Source organism: Apodemus sylvaticus, chromosome 1, assembly GCF_947179515.1.
Source record: "Apodemus sylvaticus chromosome 1, mApoSyl1.1, whole genome shotgun sequence".
Lineage (NCBI taxonomy): Eukaryota > Metazoa > Chordata > Mammalia > Rodentia > Muridae > Apodemus > Apodemus sylvaticus.
This window is the reverse complement of record NC_067472.1, coordinates 57,004,824-57,031,673: the sequence shown is the minus strand read 5'-3', so window position 1 is coordinate 57,031,673 and position 26,850 is coordinate 57,004,824. Positions and strand designations below refer to the sequence as shown.

At 50.4% G+C, this 26,850-nt stretch overlaps 1 protein-coding gene across 3 annotated transcripts; it reads right to left on the bottom strand.

The window, feature by feature from the left end:
• Positions 1-3,312: 3,312 nt before the first annotated feature.
• Pola2 (DNA polymerase alpha 2, accessory subunit) lies at positions 3,313-26,850 on the bottom strand. Of its 3 annotated transcripts, none has more exons than XM_052191892.1 (18): positions 26,487-26,849; positions 23,985-24,109; positions 22,301-22,392; positions 22,096-22,153; positions 19,289-19,395; positions 16,598-16,791; positions 16,014-16,102; positions 14,557-14,712; positions 14,053-14,115; positions 13,167-13,209; positions 11,203-11,327; positions 10,320-10,358; positions 9,220-9,293; positions 6,268-6,376; positions 5,932-6,038; positions 5,040-5,099; positions 4,699-4,825; positions 3,313-3,807 (listed from the first exon to the last, which is right to left on the bottom strand). In XM_052191892.1, exons 1-18 carry the CDS (start codon positions 26,563-26,565, stop codon positions 3,652-3,654), a joined length of 1,803 nt encoding a protein of 600 aa, XP_052047852.1. In that variant the 5' UTR covers positions 26,566-26,849; the 3' UTR covers positions 3,313-3,651. The 3 variants fall into 3 exon arrangements, with proteins under 3 accessions (XP_052047852.1, XP_052047856.1, XP_052047860.1); XM_052191896.1 differs by having other exon boundaries at positions 23,985-24,143; positions 26,487-26,573; XM_052191900.1 differs by having other exon boundaries at positions 3,681-3,807; positions 4,712-4,825; positions 26,487-26,850.

Below are 26,850 nucleotides of genomic sequence, written 5' to 3'. Positions count from 1 at the left end.
CACCACCTCACCCATACCAGTGGTTTATTTATTTATTATGCAGCAGGCCAGAAGAGGGCACAAGATCTAATTAGGTGGTTGTGAGCCACACGATGTGGTTGCTGGGAATTGAACTCAGGACCTCTGGAAGAGCAGCCAGTGCTCTTAACCTCTGAGCCATCTCTCCAGTCCCAGTGGATTAGTTTTAAAACTAAAAAAAAAAAAAATGTTATTAGGGATATATAACAAACTTCCCCTTTGTTTTTTTTGAATAATTTTATTTTTAATTTCATGTGCATTGTGTTTTGCCTGCATGTGTATCTGTATGAGGGTATTGGAACTGGAGTTCTAGACAGTTGTCAACTTCCATGTAGGTGCTGGGAATTGAACCCAGGTCCTCTGGAAGAGAAGGCAATCATCTTAACCACTGGGTCATCTCTCCAGTCACAATCCTGGGGTTTTAAAAGAATGTTTATTTTATTTTGTTTTTTTTGAGACAGGGTTTCTCTGTGTAGCAAGAATGTTTATTTTATGTGTATGTAATGGAGTGTGTATATGCATCATGTGTTGTCCCAGGTTGAGATACAGAGTGAGGCTTTGTCTCAAGAAAACCAAAACAACCAATCAGCCAGCCAGAGAAGAAATAACAAACCAGGAGGCTGGAGGGGTTGCTCAGGGGTCTTGGGGGAAAAAAAATCAAAACAAAAAGCTCAACAAAACAAAACAAAGAGAGAACCGCCCCCCCCCCATTCCTAGTCAAGACCTGTCTGGCAGGTTACAGTCTGGGCTGCAGGGAGGAGTGATGCGCGTGTGCAGAACCGTCAGGTGGGTCAGGCAGGCTCCGGGCCAGCAAAGTGAGGACTCAGCTCACAGGTTGTGAGGGGGCGGGGAGCCCAAGGAACCTGGGGTCCAGGGAAGGAAACCACACCCAGGGTGACTCCAGAAAGCAGGACAGATGGAAGGATCTAAGGACCAGTGTCCTGGCATCCGCCCAGCCCTCCCGCCCCTGGGTGCCCCTCGTGGCTCCAGTTCCCTAGCTCTGCTCCTGGCACTCAGCTGAGTTCCCACGAACCGGAGCTATGAGGGGCTTTTGTTCCCTCAGCAGCTCTGCCCTGCCAGAGAAGGGGCTTGACTCCTAAAGGGCAGCCACGCCCTAAAGGGGAGAGGGTGGCAGTTTCCCTCTGTGAGGGAAATAGGAAGCAGAGGCATTGATTTGCCCTGAGTTCTCGTGTCAAGGGCACACTCAAGACCAGATCTGGGGAAGATGCCACAAAAGGAAGTTGTAAGGCAGATGCGGGCCTGCCAGCCTGTGTCCTCTTTCACCAGTACTTCATTCCGGTTCAGAATTCTATGTCCCCGGGCAGGCGTACAGGGCAGGCGCACAGGGCAGCGGATGCTGCAGGAGCCGGTGGAGGTAGGTGAAGTGAGGACCAGAAAGGCGAGCTGGCAGTCACTGGGCACCAGCTTCCTGGCAAGACCAAAAGGAACCTTCTGGTGCCACGCCCTTAGAGACAGGGTTTCTCTGTGTAGTCCTGGCTGTCCTGGAACTCACTCTGTAGACCAGGCTTGGCCTGGATCTCAGAAATCTGCCTGCCTCTGCCTCCCAGAGTGCTGGGATTAGAGGCGTGCGCCACCAGCGCCCGGCTTTGTTTGGATCTTAAATGCCTGTGGAGCTCTCCCAGGTCATCTCCAGCCCCGTTTGACTTGTATCCAGGCAACAGTCTTGGGCTCCATTCATGCCTAGTGACAGAGTCCTTGCTTTCATGCCTTTCCCCTTGACTCGCTCGCAGCCCCTCCCACTGCCACATCTCCATCTCTTCCTAAGCCTTCCTGTCTTCCCGAGTCTGGTCTCTGTCCACTGTGGGGCAGTGGCAGGACATCACTATTCCCTACAAACCTTCAGAAGCAACGTGACAATCACTAAGTGTCCCCAGAAGAGCCTCATGGAGGCCTGTGATAAGGGCTAAGTGGGAGCGCAGCAGGATGGAGCTGGAGTTTGTTTACCGCAGCCTGGGAGGGGCAGGCTGAGAGCTTGGTTCGTGTGCCATGCAAGCTATTTCTGAGGTTGACAGTCACCCTGTAATGTGGACCATTAAATGTTTCCTGTGTTTAGAAGTCAGAGAACAAGGGTTATTGGCTCAAGTCAAGGCTTGTTTCTAAGTCTTTCCTTGAAGGCACCTTTTTTTTTTCTTTTTGAGACAGGGTCTTTCTACACAGCCCTGGCTGTCTTAGATCTGTGTTAACCAGGCTGGCCTCGAACTCTGAGAGATCCCCTTGCCCCTGTCTCCCTTATGCTGGGATTAAAGAGATACACCACTGTCTTAGTTAGGGTTTCCACTGCTGATGAAACACCATGAGATTTGGCTTGTACTTCCATATCAATGTTCATCATTGGAAGAGTATTGGAGGTTGAACGGGGACTCAAGCAGGACAGGAACCTGGAGGCAGGCGCCGATGCGGAGGCCTCGGAGAGGTGCTGCTTATCGGCTTACTGCCTATGGCTTTCTCATGGACCCAGGACCCCAGCCCAGGGATGGCCCTACCTAAATGGGCTGGGTCATCCCCATCAATCAATAATTAAGAGAAGGCCCTACAGGCTGGCCCGCAGCCACATTTTATGAGGCATCTTCTCAATAGAGGTTCTCTCAGATAACACTAATTTGTGTCAAGCCCACATAAGACCAGCCTCCCAAACAAGAGGTGAAAGTTCTCATGGGAGGCAACCCGTTCCCTGATGCCTCCTCCCCAAGATGAGGAGCACAGGCTGGCTCTGTAAGGTCCCATGGCTGCTGCTCCTTGCACTTCCTAGGGCCTGGCAGCTGGGGTTTTCCCTCTTTGTCTTTGGCATGCAAAACAGGACAGCCTGCTTATATGGGTCAGAAATCCATGCCAACTTAATTCTGCAGTCTATCCCCAGATACCAGAACGTATGGACACGGGGTTGGGGTGCAGTAGGGGGGTCCTAGGAACGCTGACCTTACCTGAGAGCTCAGGGACACAGGCAGGTCCAGTCCCAGCAGAGTCAGACTGACCAGTCCACAGCTATGGAAGGGCTCGTCGAGGCTGCCTCCTCCAGATGGAGAGGTGGGGCTGAGACCTCAGCACGCAATGTGAGACCTGGCATATGAGACGCGGCCAGGGAGAGGCAGGCAGGCTGCCAGCTGCTGCTCTGCAGCTCAGTTTCCTCCTCAGCAACTGCAGCCTGGGGACTTTGGGAGGATGCAGGGTGAGGCTGGGAGGGTTCCAGAGGGCTGGACCAAAGCTCTGCCTTCTCTGGACATAGGTCAAGCGGACAACATTCCTAGGACACTACTCAGAAAAAAAAGATTAAAATCAGTTATACTAAAAAAGTTTTATTTCTCCACACGCTGTGTTTGATTCATACAGAAAATCACAAAGTTTTCCTGTCCTTCTGTCTCCATAGGTGGTTCACTTCTGCACCTTGTGAAGCAAGGAGAGGAGCGAGAGGTGTGATTCAGTTGAGGGCCAAGCTGCATGGGGGAGGGGCAGTGGGGGAGGGGCTCGACTGGACAGCGCAGCCCTGCAGTTCTGTCCCCGTGGCAGTCCTGTCCCTGTGACCAGATGCTTGTCAGGTACTCCAACAGTCTGGTCACCAGAGGGTCATACCTGGGCTCTTGGTATCTGTGAGACCAGACAGCCCAGGCTGAAGACTCAGATCCTGACGACCTGCGCAGCCACACTCAGGCCCTGCCTTCTCTCACTGTCCACGGCCTTCGGCTGCCTCCGGAGGTAGAGGCGGCCAAAGGTGCCACCCACTTGTCCTTTGGTGAGCCTCCCAGGATTCATACAAACACAGCCAAAGATGTCCTGTGAAAGAAAGGAGGCTGGGTTTAGAGGCCCTTGACTGGGTGTAACATCGTTGGAATCTTACACCGAGTTTTAGAAAACAGAAACAAAGGCAACCATGCAGGCAAACATGTCCACTTGTAAGTGGAGAGTTCTCTGGGGCAGGATAGAGAACGCAGTGGCCTCTCGGGGAAGGAGCCCCCACACTCGGGACAAAGCTGATCCTAACACTTTCTTGTTTCCCCACACGAAGGGGAAATCTAGGAGCAGAAATGGGTGTCACACGCTGTATTCCTAGCACTCAAGAGGCTGAGGCAGGGCTGGGCTGGGCTGTGGTGGTGCATGCCTTTAGCCCCAGCACTTGGGAGGCAGAGACAGGAGGATTTCTGAGTTCGAGGCCAGCCTGGTCTATAGAGAGAGTTCTAGGACAGCCAGGGCTATACAGAGAAACCCTGTCTTGAAAAACAAGAACAAAACAAACCAAAAAAGAAAAAATGGACTGGATCCAGCTTGAAAAACTGGTGTTGGACAACCTGTGAGGGAGTCAATCTTGAGGCAGCTGGCCTGTAGATTAAGAGCTTCTTTAAGGTATTGGCTAAGCCTGTGGGGAGGTCTGGTCAGAGTTCAAGGGAATTCAGGGTAGGCAGGCAGCCAACACGTTCCCGGGTCGCCTTGACATGGCCGGTGGCCCTCACTCTGAGCCCCAGGCTCTGTTCAGGCGGGTGCGTGGTACTTTCTCATGCTTCCTTCCACCCGAGGACTATTTGCCACCCCTGACCTCAGCAATCAGCTCTTGCATCCCTGAGAGGATACTGTCCCTTTCAGTAGACCCAGTTAAAGCAAGTTCTGGGTAGCCCGAAAGGAAAAGTCAGGTTCTGATGTCTCTGGGAAAAAAAGCCAGTTCAAACCCACCTTCACAAAGTACCTCAGCTCTGACGGCACTATCAAGATGTCAGGGGTGACGGGCAGCTGGGCATAGGTGTAGAAGTTCTCGTAGTCTATGGCCATGTCCTCATGGGGTGGGTAAAGGGGGTAGTAGCTGCAGAGATGGAAGAGCCCATTCAGGTACCCCAGGTGAGGCTCCCGCTCCCAGTTTCCACGCTGCCCGTAAGTATGGCCTGGCTTTTGCTCTTTCATTTGAGGGGACAGAACTCAGTTTTGTCACCATAGGGTGAAGTTTCCTGGTGGTCCTGTGCAAGGTCCTGACAGCCAAAGCTCTGACCCAGTTACTTTCAGGTTGGCAGGACTCTCACCTTCTCTGCGTTAGGATGTGCTTGAGGATTCGGCTGAATCTGTCTGACGTCCCGGAAGAGCTGGGAAAGGCAGAAAGCAATGGGGGGCGGGGGCAGAACCAGGTTTCTTAATCATTCCTCTTCAGGGAGAACCCTCTAAATCAGCCCTCTTCAGGGAGAACCCTCTAAATCAGCCCTCTTCAGGGAGGACCCTCTAAATCAGCCCTCTTCAGGGAGAACCCTCTAAATCAGCCCTCTTCAGGGAGGACCCTCTAAATCAGCCCTCTTCAGGGAGGACCCTCTAAATCAGCCCTCTTCAGGGAGGACCCTCTAAATCAGCCCTCTTCAGGGAGGACCCACAGACTCAAGACAGAGAGTCAACAAGCTCAACAGCAAGGACACAGCTCCAGGGGAAGCTGGAATCACACTGTAAGCGCGCGGCTGGCTCTGTCCCAGGGCAGGGCAGCAGGGCACAGGGCTCAGAGGGAAGAATCCCAAGAATCAGGACATGAGCGGCCTCGCACTGGGGCCAGCACTGTCTCCCATGACACATTCTAGCACCATGAAGCCACCACACACAGCCAGGCAACCCTGTGTCTCACACCCAGCCACTGACCTCCCGGCTGTCCCTCTCCTGGCAAGAAAGGTTTGATAGAAAAACCAACTGCAGCCGGGTGATGGTGGTGCACGCCTGTAATCCCAGCACTCTGGGAGGCAGAGGCAGGCGGATTTCTGAGTTCAAGGCCAGCCTGGTCTACAGAGTGAGTTCCAGGACAGCCAGGGCTACACAGAGAAACCCTGACTCAAAAAAACAAAAAAAAAAAGACTGTCAAGTAGTAGCATAGGGGATGTGGGTGGGGGCAGTGTCTTGGTGGAGTCAGGGACAGGATGCAGGGAGCAACTGTCTTCTTACCTACAGATCTCCTCAGCCCCAATGTGGAACAGCAGGTCCGTGGACGTCAAACCAAACATCACGCCATTTATGGAGAGGCTGCAGGGCTCTGACACAAACTGTACTCGCTGAAAAGAGGAGCTGACGTGAGCTCACACCCAGCAGCTAGAGGGTTCCTCCCCCCAAGGCTGGGGCCTGCAGACCACCGAGGACCAACCCAAGGGTAGCAAGCCTGTGACACCGCTGCTGCATACTGAGGGCCTGTGCTTGCTCCGGGGTGGACTTCTCTGCCACCCTCACTCCCGGGGCTGTCTTCACCCCACCCGCTGCTTGCTGGTCAGAGACGGGCACTGGTACCGTTTTGTCCTCTCGAGGCAGTTCGGAGAAGGTGAAGGGTGGCTGTGGGTACACTGGCTCGTGATGCACGTCCCTCAGAGACGGGACAAAGACGAGGTAGGAGCCGGAGCTGCTCAAATGCAAACACAAGAACGACCAGAGCTGAGCCAGCAGACCTGGGCCTGTGCTCGAGGTGTGAGCATGTGTGTCACCTGGCAGTCCTCCAGGGAGATCTGATGGCATTCCACTCTGACAGACACTCTCTCCCAGGACCCCGAGAGGGAATGGCAACCTCCTGGCACATACAATGTCTATCTGCTACACAAGCTTAGGACACAGCATCTTTTGATTTTTGTGGCACCCATTACAGAGGGGAACTGTTGTCTGGTGGGAAAAGGGAAAATAACTGAGACCCAGCATGGGAGGCACACCAGGAAATGTCAGGCCCTGGGAGGCCAGAGCCGCGTTAGGAGTTTGAGGCTAGCCTGAGCTCTGGAATGAGAACCTATTTGAGGGAGGAGCCTCAGGACTGGAACTGGAGCTTATGTCTGTGATCTCCAGGGCAGAGGCAGCTGTGGGCAGTAAAGGTCTCCGACACACGGCTGGGGCACACAAGAAAAGCCAGGGAAGAGCGAGGCCAACCGGTCAGACCCAGAGGCCGCCCACACTGAAGATGAACTCACACCTTCCCGTCAATAAAGGGCTAAGCCAGGTCCACTGGACACTGAAGAGAGACTGTCAGAGGGCCAGCCACCTCCCTACTCATGTCAGGAAGCAATGCTGCTTCTCCTCAGCGAACTAATGTTAAAGAAATACTGCACAGAGGCAGCCGAGGCCCCTGCTCCTTTGATGAGGACAGGAAAGTCTCTAGGGTTACTGCATGGGGTGGAGAAAAAAAGCTGTGGCTCCCAGGGCCACTGTTTCCATAGCCACACAAAAGAGAAAAGGGAAACCCGCTTCTTTGGCTCCCGCGTGGTGTTTGATGGAGAGGCCCACTGTAAACCAAGCAGGTGTAACTGCTGCTGTGGGGACATGCCATGCCGGACCGGACCAGCCAACAGCTCTCACGCCCAGCCCCTCCTCCGCATGCTTCAACAGTGGAACCAGTACCGACGCCCGGATTTCAGGGGGCTTGATGTGGGCTCTGAGAACCAGACTCCAACCGCTGAGCCGCCTCTTCATCCCTACACAGGGACTTTTGACATAGCACCAGATACTGGGGACATGTGCCCTATAACATCATTAGAATCTTGACACCAAAGGTACTGTTCATATCACTCACAATCTCTGTCACCAAGTTCACTGCCACTGTCCAAGTCCACCATATGGGTGCTAGAGTCTGGTGAGCAGGACAGGGAGGGAGCTGGAAAGGGCACCTAAGCTCCAAGTCTCCAGCATGGAATTCTGAAGGTACAAAGGACTGGGGGTGGGGCCGGGTGGGGCGGGGCGGCTGTGTGACCTCAAGGGCCTGAGCTGCTCTTCAGGCCCAGCTTCAGGAGAGCAACGGTTAAGGAGGAGACAGCCTCCACTAGCTCATTCGGGGCTTGGAGCTAGCTATAGGGGGAGGGGCCGGGAAGAAAATTCCAACTATGTGCAGCGTTGCAGGACTTCACTTCATACATCATGGTGGGAGGATGTCACTGCTGTCACTGAGCAGTGAGCTGCACCAGGCCTCTCTGCTGCTACAAGGGAGCTCGCACACATCTGCCAAGTTCTGAGAGCTTGGGGCTTGCGTCTCTGACCCAGCACCATTTCTATACTGCTCTGGCAGGGTAGGGCCGCTCCCCTGCCTTGCAACTCACACTAGTCACAGATGAAAGTGCCTGGTGGCGCTGGCCTCCGGCCCCTGGGGTGACAATGCTCAGTCTATTCTTTGTTTATGACACTGCTATCAATAGCACATGGGATGAGAAACCAAAATCAGAATCCAGCCTCATGTTGGATGCACCAGCCAGTGCTGGGTGCTGCTCCAGAGCCTCTCCTGCTGTGGGGGCTGGGGGTGGGGGTGGGGGTAGAGGGCTATCTTCTGAGGAAGGACCTCCGCTCATTGCCCTGGTTCCAGGAATCCACTGGCCCTAGCAGATCTGAGAAGAGGTGTATGCAGCCCTCCTCGGAGAAGGGAGGAGGAGGCTAGAGGCAGCTAAGGGCTCAAGTCTCCTGGCTCCAGGCCTGATGCCAGCACACGGTTGTATTACAACTAATCAAACTCGGATCTGTTCTCAGGACAGAAGGCGGAAGGAAAACCTTTAAAAACCACCTTTGTTACAAGTTTGTTCTAGAGCTCAGCCTCGGGGATGTTTGTTTACTCTGAATTCAGCAACAGAAAGCAAATACCAGGCGCCTACCCACCATTCCATTTTCTTTCTGACCTGGCCAAAGGAAAAGGACAGGAACTGAGGGTCAGCTTCCAGTGACTCTGCCTCCAGCTTTAGACTCCTCCTGGAGCCCAGTGGTGATGTCAGTGCTGGGGCCTCTCAGTCCTGTCTTCCAAGCTACGCCGAGGACTCAGGATCCACCCTCACTCAAGTCTCTCCCACCCATCACCCCAGCCCTTGGCAGCCGTCCACCACCATGGGGAGCACTGACTCAGGAAAGGAACTTGGGCTTACCCCAAAACATTCCCTTCATGCAAGGAGAGGCTGGGGCCTCTCAGGATTTCACTGTCAATCGAACGCCTCCCCACCCTGGGAATATTCCCATGGAGTAGCTGCTTATACAAGGGAAGTGAGAAAGGGAAGGGGAGAGAGCGAAGGAAGGACGTGCGACCCTCGTCCTTTCAAGTTTGTTTATCTGACTTACAGAGATGCCTTCTTACCCACAGTCAGAGCACTCAAAGTTCAAGGGTTCAATCTGTTTTGAGTTCAAAGGGCAGAAAGGAACAACCACGACTATTCAGCAGTTTCAGTTTCCTACTGGTATGTCCTGGAGGAACCTAGAAAGCTCCAGGTTCTGTCCAGCAGCTGGAATGCTAACCTTCTCGTTCCTTCGATAACTGTTCTCAGGCACTGCTTGAAAACGTCTTCGAATGGGCTTGTCAACTTACACTTCTGCAAGAAAGGAAAAGAGGTGCACTCGGGGCAGACACCTGGGGTCTGCTCAGGGCGAGAGCTTGTAGGGTGACCTGAAGGACTCAGAGTGGACACAGGGTAACTGTGAGAAAGGCGGGAGCCAGGCACAGGGCCCAGTGCTTCGCAAACCCAGCACAGGAGGGCAAAGCAGGCTTACTGTGAGCTCCAGACCAGCCTAGGATACAGGCTGGGTTTCTAGGCCAGCCCAGCTCTGGTGTCTCGAACAAACCAAGCAAAGGGATGGCGTGGGGCTGTCCATCTAGAGAGAATGGAGTCAGGCTAAGGGAAGAACTAATCCTCCTGCACACACGCTGAGAGTCTGGGACGAGAATGCCTTGAAATCTTCTCTGAGAAGAAACACCTGGCAACCAGGATAGGAGGCCTAGGCCTGGACCAAGATCCCAGGAAGAACCGTTTGTGATTTATGTATCAGAGGCCTGACCACATGACCTGCCAGTTTAGAGCAGTAGCCACAGAACAGAGTTCAGTCTCTCTCTTTAGTGACGTAGGCAGTATGCCAGTCTCACAGGGGAATTTCTTTTTTTTTCTTTCTTAAATTTGTTTATTTTATATATGTACGTACACTATTGGCTCTTTTCAAACACATCAGAAGATGGCATCGGATCCCATTACAGATGGTTGTGAGCCACCATGTGGTTGCTGGGAATTGAACTCAGGACCAGTCTTCCCACCCCCCCACCCCCAGGGGACTTTCCAAGCCCAGACTCATCTTCCTTTGTTACTGCTTTTGCCCCAAAGCAGTTAAGTGGCATTGAAAAGGAATCACCCATTTCTAATTCCTTCCCTGGGTTCCAGACCATCTGGGGAACTGGTAAAATGGAGCATTCAAATTCAAGACATTTATTAAACATGGCCGGGTTGATGTAAAGGCTTAAAGAGTCACTAAAGAGAGGAATGCTGTAGTTACATCGCATTCCCGCAGAGGAAAGGAAAAGAGAGTCTAGGTTGAGTACAAGCACCCAGCCCCTCCCTCCAGGGACTTACCTCCACCTGTTCATGTTTAGCATCCAGGAAAGGTCCCAACTGCCAATGACAGAGGTGGGGAGAAAGCACCCAAAGAACAAATCAGAATCGTCCAAGTCTCAAAGACTTTTAGACAAAGTGTCTAAGAGCAGTTCCCTGCCCACTCCACCTGTCCCCGGAGAACCTGGGGGGTCAGCAGATGGCCAAGGAGCATCTGAGTCCTGTTCCCTCAGGGGTTTCCCAGGACCCTATATCCCCTGTGGTTGCCCCGAATGACACCGGGCTCTTTCCTGTTTTTTACACCTAGCAAGAACAACAGATCACTATGTTCCTAGTAGCGTAAAAAGAGATTAGTTTGGGCTGGAGAGATGGCTCAGAGGTTAAGAGCACTGACTGCTTTTCCAGAGGTCCCGAGTTCAATTCCCAGCAATCATATGGTGGCTCACAACCATCCGTAACAAGATCTGACACCCTCTTCTGGTATGTCTGAAGATAGCTACAGTGTACTCATAAATAAAAATTAATAAAAAAATTATTTAAAAAAAAAAAGAGATTAGTTTAAGATCAGGGTACCAAGACAGAGCAAGAATACTGTAAAACCAGAGATAGCAGGAATGCCGGGCCTCTGGGCTGAGTAACAGCTGGGGAAGGGGCAGATTTTAAAAAATCCAAGCACTTGGGAAGGGAGAGACAGGCAGATCTCTGTGAGTTCAAGGCCAGCCTGCTCTATGTAGTGAGACGCTGTCTCAAAAACAAAAGGAAAGAAAACAAAAAAGAATTAACAAAACAAACTCTTTGTAAAAGGATAGACAGATGTTTCCTAAAAACTTCAAAAGCATCCAAACCCCTTTCTGCTGCCCATTTCACTCCCACCCTCACGGCCTCCCTGAGCACAGGAACCTACCAGGATGCAGACATCTGGCCGGTCATGGTTGATGATGGCGATGAGATCAAGCAAAGGGTCATAGGTGATGCTGTCGGAGGTGGTATAAGGCCCACAGGCAACTAATACCATCGTCTGCTCAAAATCTGAGACAGAAGGCATTGCAAGGTCATGAGAAAGAGAACAGGCACTGGGGGGAAGAGGACCACTGAGGGAAATGCCACAGGATTTGCTTCATGAAGTCCGATGAGTGCAAGACTGGGCAATTCAAGGTGAGGATCTCCCCTGTCCCCGCAAAACACTGAGCCAGCACAGGCAGGGAGGACCCTGAGCCCTGTAGCACGTTCCCTGCACTGCACCTGGGCGACGTGAGCAGATTGGCAGTCAGGAAAGAATCAAGCGGACACATGCTCACACTGTGGAGATGCCAGGGATAACCTGGGGGTTCAGTGTGTGGGACGATGTGGGGATCAAGGCCCAGACACTGAACGGCCCTGCACGGGACTCCTGCTACCAGGACATTACAGCTGCCAGGCCGGTGTTCCCACCCACTCAGGCTTCTAAGCCCTGTCCAGGTCTTAGAAGGATGTCCAGGTCACCTCCGAGGATGCCTGCATACACATCGGTGCACACAGGTGAATGTGTGGGGTGCTGGCAACACTAAGCATTGGCATTTATTGAAAATCTTTACTGGTGTTTGTTTTACTTTGCTTACAAAAATGTTTAAAAATACCTTCCCTTCCCCCTTCCCTTTTTCTCTTGGGGGAAGCACAGGATCAAATTCAGAGCTTCGCGTATGCTACACAAGTGCTATCTACTAAGAGTCCAGTTTACGACTATTTTGAAATAAAATTTGTTAAAAGAAAATTTATTATTATTTTTATTTTATTGTCCTGTGTTTTCTATCCAGATTACTTGTTCTCAAAAGAAAAAAAAAAAGACAGTCTTTTTTTGGTTTTTTTTTTTTTTTTTTAAGGTTTTTTTGGATTTGGTTTTGTCAAGACAGGGTTTCTCTGTATAGCCCTGGCTGTCCTGGAACTCACTCTGTAGACCAGGCTGGCCTCGAACTCAGAAATCCGCCTGCCTCTGCCTCCCAGAGTGCTGGGAATACAGGTGTGCGCCACCACTGCCCGGCTGTTTTTTTTGGTTTTTTGAAGACAGGGTTTCTCTATGTAGCCCTGGCTGTCCTGGAACTCACTGTAGACCAGACTGGCCTTGAACTCAAAAATCCACCTGCCTCTGCCTCCCAAGTGCTGGGATTAAAGGCATGTGCCGCCGCCACCAAGCCGCCGCCACCCGGCTGAGACAGAGTTTCTATGTAGCCTTGGCTATTGTGGAACTCACTCTGTAAACCAGGCTGTCCCCAAACTCAGAGTTTGCCTCTGCCTCCAGAGTGCTGGGATTAAAGTCATGTATCACCACTGCTTTGGCCAGAATCTTATACTATGTAGCCATGGCTGGCCTGGAACTCCCTATGTAGACCAGGCTGGACTTGAACATAGAGATCCACCAGTTTCTGCCTCTCCGGTGAAAGGATTAATAAAGGTATGTGCTACCATGCCTGGCCAGAAGTTATTCCACAAACTTGCAAAGAGAGCAGAGGCTTCCCTATGGCTTTCTCCAGAGCGCTCTGATATTAATATTTTCCTCCAGAGCACATTTACTGGAATTACCTCCAGAGTGTTACTGTGAACTAAGCTAGGTTTCCCACTGGCGTCTGTCCCTCCTCAGGATGCCATCTGAGATGCCAAGTTTGTATGGTAATGGTGTATCCTCTCCCTTCACAGCCCGGGTTATCGTGCTCACTGTGTCATCAGAGCCCAGATAGCATGACTGACTACCCATGGCCCATGAAGAGAGGGCCTGTGCGCCCCTCGGATGGCACTCCTGCAGCTTTTGTTGCTTCCTGAGCCTGAGCAGCTACAGTCTGGGACTTTGTCTATCACCCCCGTTGTTGGCAAGAGAAATGTTGAACCAGAACTTACCTCCCTCCTCCTCAGTGGGCTGATAGAACGGAAGTGGCACGCCCTGAAACAGACAGAGAGCTCAGCTGAGGCCTCTCTCCTGCCATTGCTTTGGTAAGGTGGCTCTGAGTGTCTGTCAATATGTAGTGGGAGGATTGGGAGAAGGACCAGAGGAAGCGTCTATGCCTTGCTCTTGGGAGTTACAACCGAAAGCCCACGGAATCTGTCATTTTTCTAAATAGCTCACTATAACTACACAGACCAGGCAAGGGGAAGTCACCAATAGACTCTCAAAAGTCACCTGGCCACCACATGCAAGGCAAGGCCTAACCACCTGCATGCGAGGCAAGGAGGGAAGAAAGGGGAGTCCTTTCCTGGCTTCCTATGGAACTCTCTGGAGGACTGTAGTAGAGCAGAGACAAAGCCAAAATTGGCAGTAGCCATTTTTATAAATGAAGTTTGAAGGAGACTCCCCCACAGTCAAGGTTTTGCATGTGGCCTATGGCTGTTGTGTTGGTATGACACACACTCACGTGAGCTCTTACAGCCTAAAACACCCGCTCGCTGGCTCTCTGGAGGAAACAGTTTACTAACATAGCTTGGGAGGTGGGCTCCGGTCCTAGAAACAGAAAAGACTAACAAATGACAGAGATTGAAGAGGACCAGCTTCCTTCCTTCTTTCTTTTCTTTTCTTTCTTGGTTTTTTGCTGTGTAGCCCTAGCTGTCCTGGAACTCACTCTGTAGACCACACTGGTCTCGAACTCAGAAATCCACCTGCCTCTGCCTTCCAAGTGCTGGGATCACAGGCGTGCGCCACCACCGCCCGGCAGGACCAGCTTCTTTTACTAGAACTGAACATACTGAACCTTAAGCAAATGTGGCAGGGGAGAGGAGGCCCACCCTGTACCTCATAAAGTTTGGTGGCAGTAAGTCTCCTACCAGTGGTGTTGAATCCTTCCATAATTACAACCTGAAAGACAAGAAACACAAGATAGCTAAATAGGAGAGGTAAATGAGAGGTCTGAGATAATTACTTTTGGTAATTATAAACCCAGGGCATTTCCAGAAAACAAATGAAGGGCACCCTTCACGATAGCATATCAGTTACAATTATCCTCTACACAAATGACCTAACCCCCACAACAATCCCATGAGGTAAGAATTTTTATTTTATTTCATGGGTGAATACACCTTGGCTTTGAAGGTCAGTACCTTGCCCACAGCCACACTCATCAACAGGTGGAGCTGTGATATAGACCTGGGCAGTTGGACCCAGAGCTAAGGAGAGAAAAAAAATCCTTAAAATTGTGGGCCCATACAACCCAATCTCGGGGCAACAGAGACGGAAAGCAAGGAACGGCTGCCCACCGCTGGCTGCTCAGGTCTGTGTCCCAGAAGGTTCCAGTCTCACCTGTCCAGGGAAGAGAGAATATTCTTTGAGTTCAGATAAATCCACTGGAATCTGAGTGCCGGAGGAGTGCTCCCGGTCTCCCTCAAGAATCACTGACTTGCTGTTGAGCTTCCCGTTGCTGTCACAGCCGATCTGACCCAGCAGGATGACAGGCTCCTACCAAAGGAAGAACGCAACATAAGGACGGGCACGGCGAAACCCCAAATGGCATATGTTTTGGGAGGTGATCACAGCATCGCCACTGAAAGTGGCAGGACCCTTCAAGGGCGTCTAGCCCACCGGGTGTGCTGAGGCTCCCCGAGTGTGAGCACTCTCAAGCAGGGAGAGTCCCCCCAGCCTGCAGCCCACAGCACTGTGGAAAACCACTGCTATTAACAGATCATTCACAGAGCCTCCACGCACTGTTCTCAGCTGGCACATTAACTCATTTGATCGTCACAACCACTGTGAGGAAGATACGGTGACGCCCAGCAATGACAGGACAGTTTCATTACAGTCAAACAGTAGGGGAAGCCTGGACCCAAAGGTCAAAAGTCTGGCCCCAGAGCCAAATGCACAGCACCTCTTGGGCCTCTCACGAACGAACGCTCTGGCCTCTCCGAGTCTCCTTACATAACCCAGGCAGGCCTTGAACTTTCAGTCCTCCTGCCTCGGTTCCCGGATACCACACAGGATATCATATTGTCACTTCCAGAGGAAGTTATTCATAGGTGGAACTGAAATCTCTTCTAGTGACTTCCTGTGTAGGGTTTCCACTCCTGGGAGCAAACTGAGTTAAGTCTAATCTTTCCCTCATGCAAGGCCCTTCCCCCACGCTTCCTCTCGATTTCTCCAGAACTTCCTACAGGACAGAGTTTATTTATGGTCCCTCCTCCCTGGACACAAACACAGGACAAAGGCACAGTCAAGGAATCTCTAGGACACAGCTGGCAGACCAGCCGTGCTCCAGGGAAGTACCCACCCCAGAACGGGAGCATGATGCGACTCTAGAGGCCAGAGGCAGCCACTGATCTGTGCCAGTCCTCAACCTGGAGCGATCGCCGCCCAGGCAATGAGCACAACTCCCAGCCTGCTGCTCTCACCTTGCAAACCTGGACGCCTCCTCCTCCCCGTGGGGGCTCTCCAAAGGCAATCTGCCCCACCACTGAGAACAAGGCTTCAGCCTTTGCTTATGCGGAAGGCCAAGTCCAAGTGGGAGGGGGAAAGTCTGGTAAGCCGCCAGGGAGTGCTAGCCAGGAGGCGACCAAGACTAATATTGAAGCGCGGCGCTGGCAAGGGGGAAAGGCTTCTTCACGGACTTCAGAGAGCAGCGGTAATTTAGCTGGGCATGATGGCACACACCTTTAATCCCAGCACTTGGAGGCAGACAGGCTGGTTTCTCGGTTCAAGGCCAGCCTGCTCTACATCAGGAGTCAAGGGTAGCACTAATGACAGAGAAGGCATCACATGACTCTTACTTGCACTGGGACCAGGAGAGGAGTGAAAGCCTCGATCTTGTGATGCTCCTTCAGCTCCCCGCCAAGCTCTTCTATCTTACAGGTCAGAACTGCAGTCAGAGGTAACAGGTTGCTGTCAGTGAGACATTTCACTCCGCAGGAAAAAACAGCCCACTGCCAAACGTCAGTGGTCGTATAGGGTCGAGAAACACAGACACCTGTCTAGTTTGAACCTTTGGCCTTAGTCTATTTTCTGACACAATTCCTAGTCTGGTTTCCCACTGGACCTCGGGAAATCACATGGCACAGTCCCAGAGCATCCCTGGAACCTCATCCTCACGAGCTTCAGGGAACTCAAGGACGACCTGGAGCATTTGCGGGGTCATCGTTCCTATCTCATGTTTCCTGGCTCAGGTGGCTGATACGACTTGGGAAATTACAGCTTCTCCTAGTGTCCTTCCCCTTCACTGATAGGGCACCCATGAGGGCATCTACCAATTTCTCGACCGAAGGCCACCAGCTGAGCCTGGCTCTGTTACCTCTCATCTGTCAGCTCTTCCACAAGGCTGTAAGCCCATGAGACTGTCCAAGAGAAAACCGGTTACCTTCTCGAATATCTGGGAGCTGCTGAAACATAGTTTTGTAGCTGCCAGTGAGTGGCTCTGGGCACCCCATGACCTTCAGACTGACACTTCCAGAGCCTCCTCTCCCGGACCACGACACGCCCTGTGCCGAGCCAAAGCTGGTCACCACTTCTCCCCGGTTGGTTCTGGAGCTGTATTTCTGGGAGGGGGTGGCACTGAGGGGAAGCAGAACAGGTTAGAATTACTGTGCCTGCCTGAGAAAGGAACACAGTGAGGAGAGGCTTGGAGGTTTGAGGAAAAAGCACGCTGTCTTACAGAGCTAATCAACATGGCGGGGCTGGAGTACTCTGACCCTTCAGGAATCTTGGGAATGAGGCGCCGAGGAACAACAGAACACAAATGTTTACAGGTTTAAGGCCAGAAACATAAAAACCTTGTTAGCTGTCTCCATCAGAACTAAATGAAGTAAGACAAAATGCACTTGCACTGGACTGGCAGCACTCAAGTCTTTCCTTCCCTGTGAGTCACTCGCTGCCATTTGATCCTGAAAGAGTGCCTGGGACAGAGACTGCTGAGCAGATACCAAAGCCTACGATGCAGTGGGAACCAGGCCCGGTGGCAAGGTGGCAATCTGAGCACTCAGGGGACAGGCTCTCAAGGCCATCCCTAGTCAAGTCTGGGGATGTTCTAGACTACATAAGACCCTACCTCAAGACAAAAACAAAATCCTTACAGTTCAAAGCACAAACAACACTAAAATAAAAGCTCGACAACATTAACGAGCCTTTCTTTCCCTTGCCTCTGAGAGGTGGGGATGCAATGAACAGCTCACAGGAGCAAGCACCCCTCAGGCCTACCCCAAGGCTGCACTAATGAATTCTGTGTCCCTTCTGACTGTAAATCACACCTCCAAGGACACACTGGTGTTGCTGGTCCATTTGGAAACTTCAACTCCTCCTGCTGTGAACACTGTTCACAGGGAGGTCTAGAAATGTCATGCTCAGCACACTACACCTGTAGGGACTCACTGCACTCAGGGCGTGGTCGGAACTGCTCCCAACATGCCTTCCAACCAGACAAGCTTCAGAAAGTGAGCCCAATTATGGTTATCTCCCGGGTTGCCTCAACCCAAATAATTTACAGGCTACTTTCATAAATTACAGAATGAGTTTCTGATGTCAGCTTTAAAAAGTGACCAGGCAGGGAAGTCACCAGCTTCTCTGAGCTCAGCCCATGAAAGGACATGTGTCATAGCCCTCTACTGTCATCAGATGCTAACGGGACAGCTGTAAACATGGCCATAGAAACAGACTTAAAGAGCTTCGAGCTTAGAGAGCATAACCCCCACAATGACTCTGCAACAAGTATTTGAACTTTCATAGCTTTCAGAGACACCCTTTCAAGTCTAGAAAGTCCATTCTGAAAGCAGTCTTGAGATCTCTCCAAACCAGGTGGGCCGCAGTGAAGCTAAACTGTCCTTCACGACTCGGTGACCACCGACGGTCAATGCTGCAGAGCTTCTGTCCTGCCTCTCTGCTTTTTGAGATCTGTATTTTATGTGCATTGAGTATTCTGCCTCTGTGTGTGTGTGTGTGTGTGTGTGTGTGTGTGTGTGTGTGCGCGCGCGCAGCATTTGTGTGCCTAGTATTAGAAGAAGCCAGAAGAACTCACAGATCCCATGGAACTGACTTAGGAATGGGTTTGGTGTTTTATTTATTTATTTATTTGGTTTTTTTGGATTTGGTTTTTTTCGAGATAGGGTTTCTCTGTATAGCCCTGGCTGTCCTGGAACTCACTCTGTAGACCAGGCTGGCCCCAAACTCAGAAATCCCCCTGCCTCTGCCTCCCAAAGTGCTGGGATTATAGGCGTGCACCACCACGCCCGGCTAGGAATGGGTTTAGAGACAAAAAGTGGAGGCTGAGAACCAAGCTTGCATTCTCTACAAGAGAAGCAAGTACTCTTAAGCACCCTAGCCCCGTCACTGCCTCTCTGAACAGGCAGAACTGAGAAACCTACATTCTGGTTGGTTTAGAAGGGATCCAGATGTTAGCATTTCCCTAAACAGCTGAATTGCTGTGTGAGTCCCATGCTGATGTCACAGCCCTACAGACAATCTCCTCAGCCAAGCACTCATCTGTGGGTCTCTTTAACGGAAAAGACCCAGCTTTGTGGATTTCGTCAGACTTATGCATAGTGGCTGCAGCTAGGAGGAAGCATCAATTAAGCTGGTGATGGAAGATTCAGTGATGAGAAGAAAATGCCCAGAAACCAGCTGTCACCTGAGCACGGGATGAACAGGTTATGCAACGCTTTAAACAAAGACACATGCTTTTCCTTTGAAAAAAAAAAAAAAAAAACCACTTCAGATTACAAAAAGAAACCCAAGTAAAGGCAAGCAGGTAGAAGCAGGTGAGGGCCCATTTGTCTTGACCGGCCAGACCCGCCAGACGCCGGGTTTCTGAAAAGCCGGGCTGTTTTCAATAGGAGAAATCAGTTCCCTATCAGAAATGAGCCCTAGAGAAGTGGGTGGAAGGCAAGTTTCCTTACTGTACGAAATGGGAATTTTCCACAAGGCAGAGAACCTCAGGCTTTCCGGCCAGCTCGAAGCAGACGGCCCACTCCCATGGTGGTTAATCAGTTACCAGCAGTTCAACTTGTCAGCAGAGAAAGAGGTGTGGCTTTCTTGGCGCCTGGATGATTCTGATACGTACCTCGGGGAGAAACTTGATGGTGAGAGAAGCTGGTGTGGGCTGCGAGCAGCAACACTCCTTTTGGTTAGGGGGGTTTCTGGGGTGCTGCTGACTCGCTTGTGAGGACCCTGGAGACAAGATGAAAGGTGAAATCCCACTCACTCTGCTTCACGTTGCTAATTAAGTGTAGAGCGCTGCAGTTCCTTAGAAAGGACAAAGTAAGGGACACAGGGCAGGACGGGGAGCCTCAGGAACCACCCAGCCATGCTCACACCTTCAACGGTAACCCAACACCCACCCAACACCCACCGGGACAGTCTCTGCACTCTGAGGGCTGTCTTGACAAGAATGCAAACATTCCCCAAAGGAGGCGGCAGGTCAGCCACCCGACCTGCCAACGCGCACAAGCATCTTCATCCCCTCCCCCCCTTCTGCACTTAGACCAGAGTTTGGCAATGCATAGCTTTGACCTGTGTGCACACATTTTCCCGAGAAGGGATGGGACCACGTTACACGTCTTTTGGCCAAGTCTACCACACATTTTCCCAATTAAACCCTGGACTAACTCCAGGCAGATAAGGTGTTGAGCTCATACTTGGAGAGAGCATTCAGCAAACACCTCACTAATGGTCACATCTGGTTGAATTTGTTGTTGTTTTGTTTTACTTTTTCTTTCCTTCTCCTTATGTCATCAATAAGAAACCAGATAAGTCCAGAATTAAGGATGAGACCCAATCAAGGGACCTAACATTCCTGAAAGCCCAGGATAAAGGGAGACTAATAGGAAAGATATGCCTTGCCTGAGACAACCATGGCGTATCAAATACTCAAACTTTTCTGACTCAAGGGCTCCCCCTGTTGGTGCACTTATGGAAATGCCACCAATCTATCGACTGGTAGTCTGAGGGCTCCAAGGTGAGACCAGATTCCTAACCATCACTAAGACAGGCATGATGGCTCAGACTTGAAATCCTAGCTTTTGGGAGCTGCAGTGCAAAGGTTACCTGACTCTGGGCCAGCCTTGGCTACACGCTGAGACCCTGACTCAAAAAACAAATGAAGAAGTTGCGCTGGAAACTAAATATATGTGGTTTTTGTTTACTTAGGGCTTTATATTGTTCACGCGTGCTGCAAGTGCATGCACGTGAAGGCTGGGGGAGCTGCAAGAGGCGTCAGGACCCCTGGAGCTGGAGTTACCTGCAGCTGCGCACTGTTTGATGTGGGCGCTCAGAACTCAACTGGGGTCCCCTGTAAGAGCAGCAAGATCTCGTAACTGACGAGATAGCTCTCCAGCCCACCGGTGTTGTTTTTGTTTGAGACAGTCTTAGGTATTAAAGCCCATCCTGGCCTTGAACCTACTATGTAGTTGAGGCTGGCCCCCAACTCCTGATGTGCCTCCACCACACCTGGCTTACAAACTAGATTTTAAATTTTAAATTTTCTATGTTGGTTATTAGTTGAATGTGTGCATAATGTGAGTGGGCATGGGTGTCCCAGTGCAAGTGTGGAGTCAGGACAACGCTGTGGAGCTGACTCTCTCCATCCACCCTCCGTGGGTTCGGGGATGGAAGGCAGGTCTTCTAAAATACTGCTCTACATACTGATGCTCCTCTACAATCACTTTCTGTTGTTATACAGAGAGGCTTTCTGTATAATCCTGGCTGTCCTGGAAGTATGTAGACCAGGCTACCCTTGAATTTAGAGATGTTCTTACCCCTGCATCCCAAGTCCTGGGATTAAAGGCATGTGCCACCACACCTGGCTAAAATAACCATTCTTGAACATTCCTTAATTGTACCTTAATATCTTTCAACTAAATATATATACTAAAATGGTTATCCTAATTTAAACTTACAGTTTTTTATATACTGATTTTTAAATTCTATATGCATTTTCCTAGGCTGGCACAACCTTTATCCTTAATCCCCATGTTATCTGACTAAATTCATAATTTTTATACCTCTTTGTTTAGAATAGGTCATTTTTAATTTTTGCCATTATAAATAGTGGTGTGTTTACCATCATGCACCAGTGTGTGACCTGCCATCATTTCCTCGAACATTTTTCAGCCGCCTCTGGGGACAGGCTGTGGGGCCTTGTAGACATTAGACACGTGCCCTCAGGGCTACGGGCCTAGCTCTCAGGAAACCTTTCACCAGGAGGAATGATTAGGACAAAGGATAAACATGACTTTAGGGTTCCTCCAGCTATTTTTCAAAAAGATCCCTCTAGTACACTAATTCTGCAGTGATCACGGCCGAGGACCCAGGCAAAGAACAGGGAAGGAAGCAGCGCCCACACTCTGCGAGCGTCTATAACAGAGAGAAATGAACCAAAATTAAGATCCAAGAGGAAGAGGCTGCTACTTAAGACAGGCTGATTCCCCTGACAAGGCCATGGGGTGAGCGTAAGTCTGGTGTGCCTGAAACCCAAGGAAGATTACAAGTGTGGAAGAGTGGAGAGACACAGCCTCTCCTCACACATGCTAGTTCACAACGTGAGCCTTCTGTTTGATAAGACCAGGAATTCAGATATCCACCTGCTGCTGCTCCCAAGCGCTGGGAGTAAAGGCTGTGCCTCCTTGCACAGCTCTGTGATATGCTTTTAAGAATGTTATTTATGGGATGGAGAGATGGCTGCTCTTCCAGAGACCCTGAGTTCAATTCCCAGCAACCACACAGTAGCTCACAACCATCTGTTGTAATGGGATCTGATGCTGTCTTTTGGGATGTCTAAAGACAGCTACAATGTACTCACATATATATAAAATAAATCTTTTAAAAAAAAGATTATTTGTAGGATGCAATTCCCAGACACTGCATGTTTACCTTAGAGGGTGTGGTGTAAGAGCTCAGAAGGTTCTCTTCTTCCTCCTCTGCTTCAATTCTGAAAACACTGGTCAAGGAGAGCAAGCACACGAGAAACTGAATGTTAGGTGTTTTTAAAAGTTTGTTTTTAAAGTATATATGCAACCTGAGAATTACCTAACACACGTATGTGCTTAGTCCAAAGGCCTTCAGCAGAAAAGGATACAGCTCTTGTATGGAGACAATGTCTCTGGCTCCCGCGTGCCCGCTGTCTTTGGAGGCACTGTGCCAGGCTTTGGAGAGTTTTTTGTTCAGAACCTGAGGAATGGAACAGAAGAAGATGGTGAATATGCTATTTCACAGTCTGGCCGGGGGTGGGGCCGGGTGGGGCCGGGGGTGGGGGGGCGTTTCCCATTTGAAATAATCAGTTTTCAGGATGTAAGCAAAGAAAGGCTACTTGGTAGAGCCGTCCGTTGCCAGGCATGCAAGAAGCCCTGGTTCAATCCTTGCATTGCCCGACTCCCACCTTCAATCCCAGCACTGCAAAGCAGAAGCAGGTGGATCTCTGAGTTCAAAGCCAGCCTGATCTACATAGTGAGACCCTGTCTCTAAAACCAACAAAACCACGACAGTCTGGTGAAGCATGCCTGTCCTCCTAGCATTTGTGAGGAGACAGAAGGGTCATCTTTTTTCTCTCTCTCTCTCTCAAACACACACACACACACACACACACACACACACACACACAGCTTCTCCCATAGGAGCTGGAGAGATGACTCAGTGGTTAAGACGACACAGTGCTCTTCCAGAAGATCTGAGTTCGATTCCCAGCACCCACATCAGGTAGCTTGTACCACCTCTAACCCCAGCTCCAAGCGATCTGACACCTCTGGCCTCTGCACTCATAGGTACACCCACATAATCAGAATAATAATAAAAATAAATATGAAAAATCTTATAACCATCTACCAACAACACACAATACTAATTTCCAACTGACCACATACCAGGCAGTTTTAAGTGCTTTATGTACATCCTCATTTAAATTTTTTCCTTTTTTTTAAAAATTTTTATTTTCTATATTCTTTGTTTACATTCCAAATGATTTCCCCTTTCCCGGTTCCCCCCTCCCCTCATTTAACATTTTTTAAAAAGACTTATTTACTTATTTTATGTATGGGAGTAGACTCACTGTAGCTCTCTTCAGACACACCAGAAGAGGGCATCGGATCCCATTACAGATGGCTATGAGCCACCATGTGGTTGCTGGGATTTGAACTCAGGACCTCTGGAAAAGCAATCAGTGCTCTCAACTACTGAGCCATTGCTCCAGCCCCTCATTTAATTTTTATGGTAAGCATTAAAAACAAAGGTTATTGGAATTTAACAGAAGAAAAAAAGCAAGGCTCAGAAATACTAAGTAGGGGTACAGTGATATGGCTCAGTGGGGAAAGACACTTTCTACTAAGCCTATCAGCCTGAGTTTGAACCCCACTTGGTGGAAAGAGAGAACCAGTTTTTTTAAGACAAGGTCTCACTATGTAGCCTTGGTTGTCCTGGAACTTGCTCTATAGACCAGGTTGTCCTCAAACTCACAGAGATCCACCTACCTCTGCCTCCCAAGTGCTGGGATCAAAGGTATGCACCATCACCACTGAGCAACAACCAATTTTTTATGGTCATCCTCTCACTTCTGTAGTACAGGTGTACATACACATACACACCCACACATACACTAACTAAATAAATGTAATAACTGAAAGACATTATGATAGAAAGAAGCGAAGGAAAGGAAGGAAGGAAGGAAGGAGCAGGCCACGCTCACACCAGGACCCCAAAGCTTACATCTCATCATCCACTGACACCTCCATGCAGCAGGGTGATGCCAGAAAACTCACATTTGCTCTTACCTCGTGTTCAAAAGAGTTCAGGATCTCTACAGTGAGGCATGACTTCCCCGCGCTGGTGCAGAAGGCGATAAGCTCGCTGACCATTCCCTCCTCAGTCTGTCGGTAGCGAACACACAGCTCTGCCACTGCAGGGAGAGCGACAAACACACAGCTCTGCCACTGCAGGGAGAGCGACAAACACACAGCTCTGCTACTGCAGGGAGAGCGACAAACACACAGCTCTGCTACTGCAGGGAGAGCGAGGAACACACAGCTCTGCTACTGCAGGGAGAGCGATCGGACGAGTAAGACAGCCTAGCTCGTCCTGACAACTTTCGCCTTGAGTCCCTGCTGTCTAGCATCCACAGGCCCTGGGAACACAGCTGTCAACAAAACCAAGACAGGCTCTTGTTCACAGACGCTCACGAGGGGTAGAGGGATCAAGGAAGCACATGGTACCTTAGCCACTCATGGGTGCACAGGAAAATGAAGTGGGGTGGAAAGGGATCACAGAGCTAGGGAGACACTGGTGATTTAAAACAGCCAAGGCTACATAGTAAGACTTTGTCTTAAAAAAAGAAAGCGGCCAGGAGAGGCCCCAGGAGGTCAAGTGCCTGCCACAGGAGCGAGCCTGAAGACAGGAGTGCAGGGCCACGGTGGCATGCCTGGGAGGCGCGCTGAGCGGAATGAAGGCAGGGACAGGGAACACCTGGAGCAAACCAGCTGAAACAGTGATTGGGTGCTGCAAGAGACCCCGCTAACGGAGTTATTGGGAAGCCCGAGTGAGTCACCACAGTGACGTATCTAGCAGGAAGCGATTCTGGCTCTGAGTCCTGGCCATTCATATGAAGATGAAAACAATCAATTGTCAAAGGCTGAGAAATGGCGGTGAGCAAACCCTAAGGAAGCCCAGGAGTGGAGGCAGGGGATCTAAGGCAAGACTGTGCTCCTGACAGACACAGACAGCAGTCAGTCACTCTGCTTCCAGAGGATTTGACTCGGTTTCTGGCTTTTGAGGGCTCTGCCTGCATGTGGTGCACTTGTATATCCCAGACAAACACTCATTCACATAATTAAGTACATCTATTGTTAAAAGAACAGGTCTTGCCGGGCAGTGGTGGCACACGCCTTTAATCCCAGCACTTGGCAGGCAGAGGCAGGTGGATTTCTGAGTTCGGGGCCAGCCTGGTCTACAGGGTGAGTTCCAGGACAGCCAGGGCTACACAGAGAAACCCTGTCTCAAAAGAAAACTTAAGATATCACTTATGGACAACCCTCCTAAAGAGGTCTGTTGCAATCAGGAAGGGAAGAACTCAGATGTGGGGTCAACAAAGCACCTTAGGAAAAAGATACACCCCTCCCAGTGGTGGTGGCACCTGCCTTCCGCTGCACTGTGAGACCTCATCTTAACAGAAACAACAAAAAGCAGAAAACGCACCTTTGAGCTTCCTAGGGACAATTTTTTTTCCTAAAAACACCTAAACTTTCTTATATGCATGAGTATTTTACTTGCATTGAAGTGTATGTACAGTATCCATGCGGTGCCTGAAGTGGTCAGAAGGGGGCACAGGACCCTCTGGAATGGGAGCTGCCGATCCCTTGGGCACACGGAAGTCAATAATGTCAGTCCTTTGAAAGAGCATTGAGTGCTCTTAACCACTGAGCCGTCTCTCCAACCCCAAGGCACTGAATCTTCAAAAGATTTCAACTTCTTTTTGAAAAAATAATTAGTTTATTATTATTTCATGTGCATTAGTGCTCTGCCTGCATGTACGTCTGTGTGAAGGTGTCAGATTGGAGTTATAGAGTGGCGAGCAAAGCAGACAGGACCTCATTATTTAACCTTAGCTGGCCTTGAATTTGCTATGCTCCTCCTGGCCTCGGTTTCCCAAATGCTGGGATAACGGGCAAGCCACTTACACTATAGTTATATTTCCTACAATGTGAATTTCAAGGTGTACACACAATGCTTTTCTGAAACTGACGCACACATATTCCAGGAGAGATGTGTGACTTAAATCTTTACCACTGGGCTCTATGGACCAATATGATGAGGCACTGGACTCCAGGGCAAGAGACAGGGGTTGGCACACAACCAGGCAATTAAGTCTCCTAGCCCATGTTCCTCCATCTATAAAGAGAGGAAGCCAGTGATCTCTATCTGAAGTTTCTTCCAACGCTAAAATAAAGGACTAGGGATCCACCTAGAGGAATTTCTATCTGCACAGACCACTAAAATCTCTGATGAGTCGGGTATGGTGGTGAAGCAGAGGCAGGAGATCTCTCTGAGTTCAAGGCCAGTAGAGTAGTCTACATAATGAGTTCTGGGGTTACCAGAGACTCTGTCTTTAAAAAACAATTCTGGTGCGAAAAGTCATTGAGCAACAGATGACTAGGTGTGTGCTGGCTGCAAACGGTCCCGATGTCTCCGCTTGGCAATGTCACCTGTTGTTTAGTCAGGACCCAATAAGTACCCCACGAGCGTATGGAACGTGGAAGCGATCCCCTCGGTTCGGGACTCACGTTTCTCCATCAGGGAGTCCTCGCAGTCCAAGCCAAAGATCTGTAGCTCCTCCGCCAGCTGCTGGGTGGACACGGCCATGGTGACCCGGGAGAGGCCGGCGTCTGCCGACCACAGCTCAAGTCTGCCCTGCAGAAGCTTATCCTTTCGCTTAGTGGGAAGGTGACAGGGACGCGTCACGAGACCACCTGTCCTAAGCCCTCAAACGACCCCCAGCCACCAGGTCACAGAGAAATACTTCAAAAACCCTCGAGAGGTCTCGCTCCAGAGAGAAAACTTGCTTCCGAAAGCTACAACTTGCTTCTCAGTGAAGAGCACGACCAGGAAAAACCCGCCAAATAGTTCGCCTAGCGCGCGCTTGCGCAG

Coding starts and splice junctions, on each gene's coding strand:
- Pola2 (XM_052191892.1), bottom strand. CDS start 26,565: ATGGCCGTGTCCACCCAGCAGCTGGCGGAGGAGCTACAGATCTTTGGC. Junction 16,103..16,597: donor GCTCCCAGATATTCGAGAAG/GTAACCGGTTTT, acceptor CTCTGACTGCAG/TTCTGACCTGTAAGATAGAA. Junction 4,826..5,039: donor CACATCCTAACGCAGAGAAG/GTGAGAGTCCTG, acceptor CCATCTCTGCAG/CTACTACCCCCTTTACCCAC.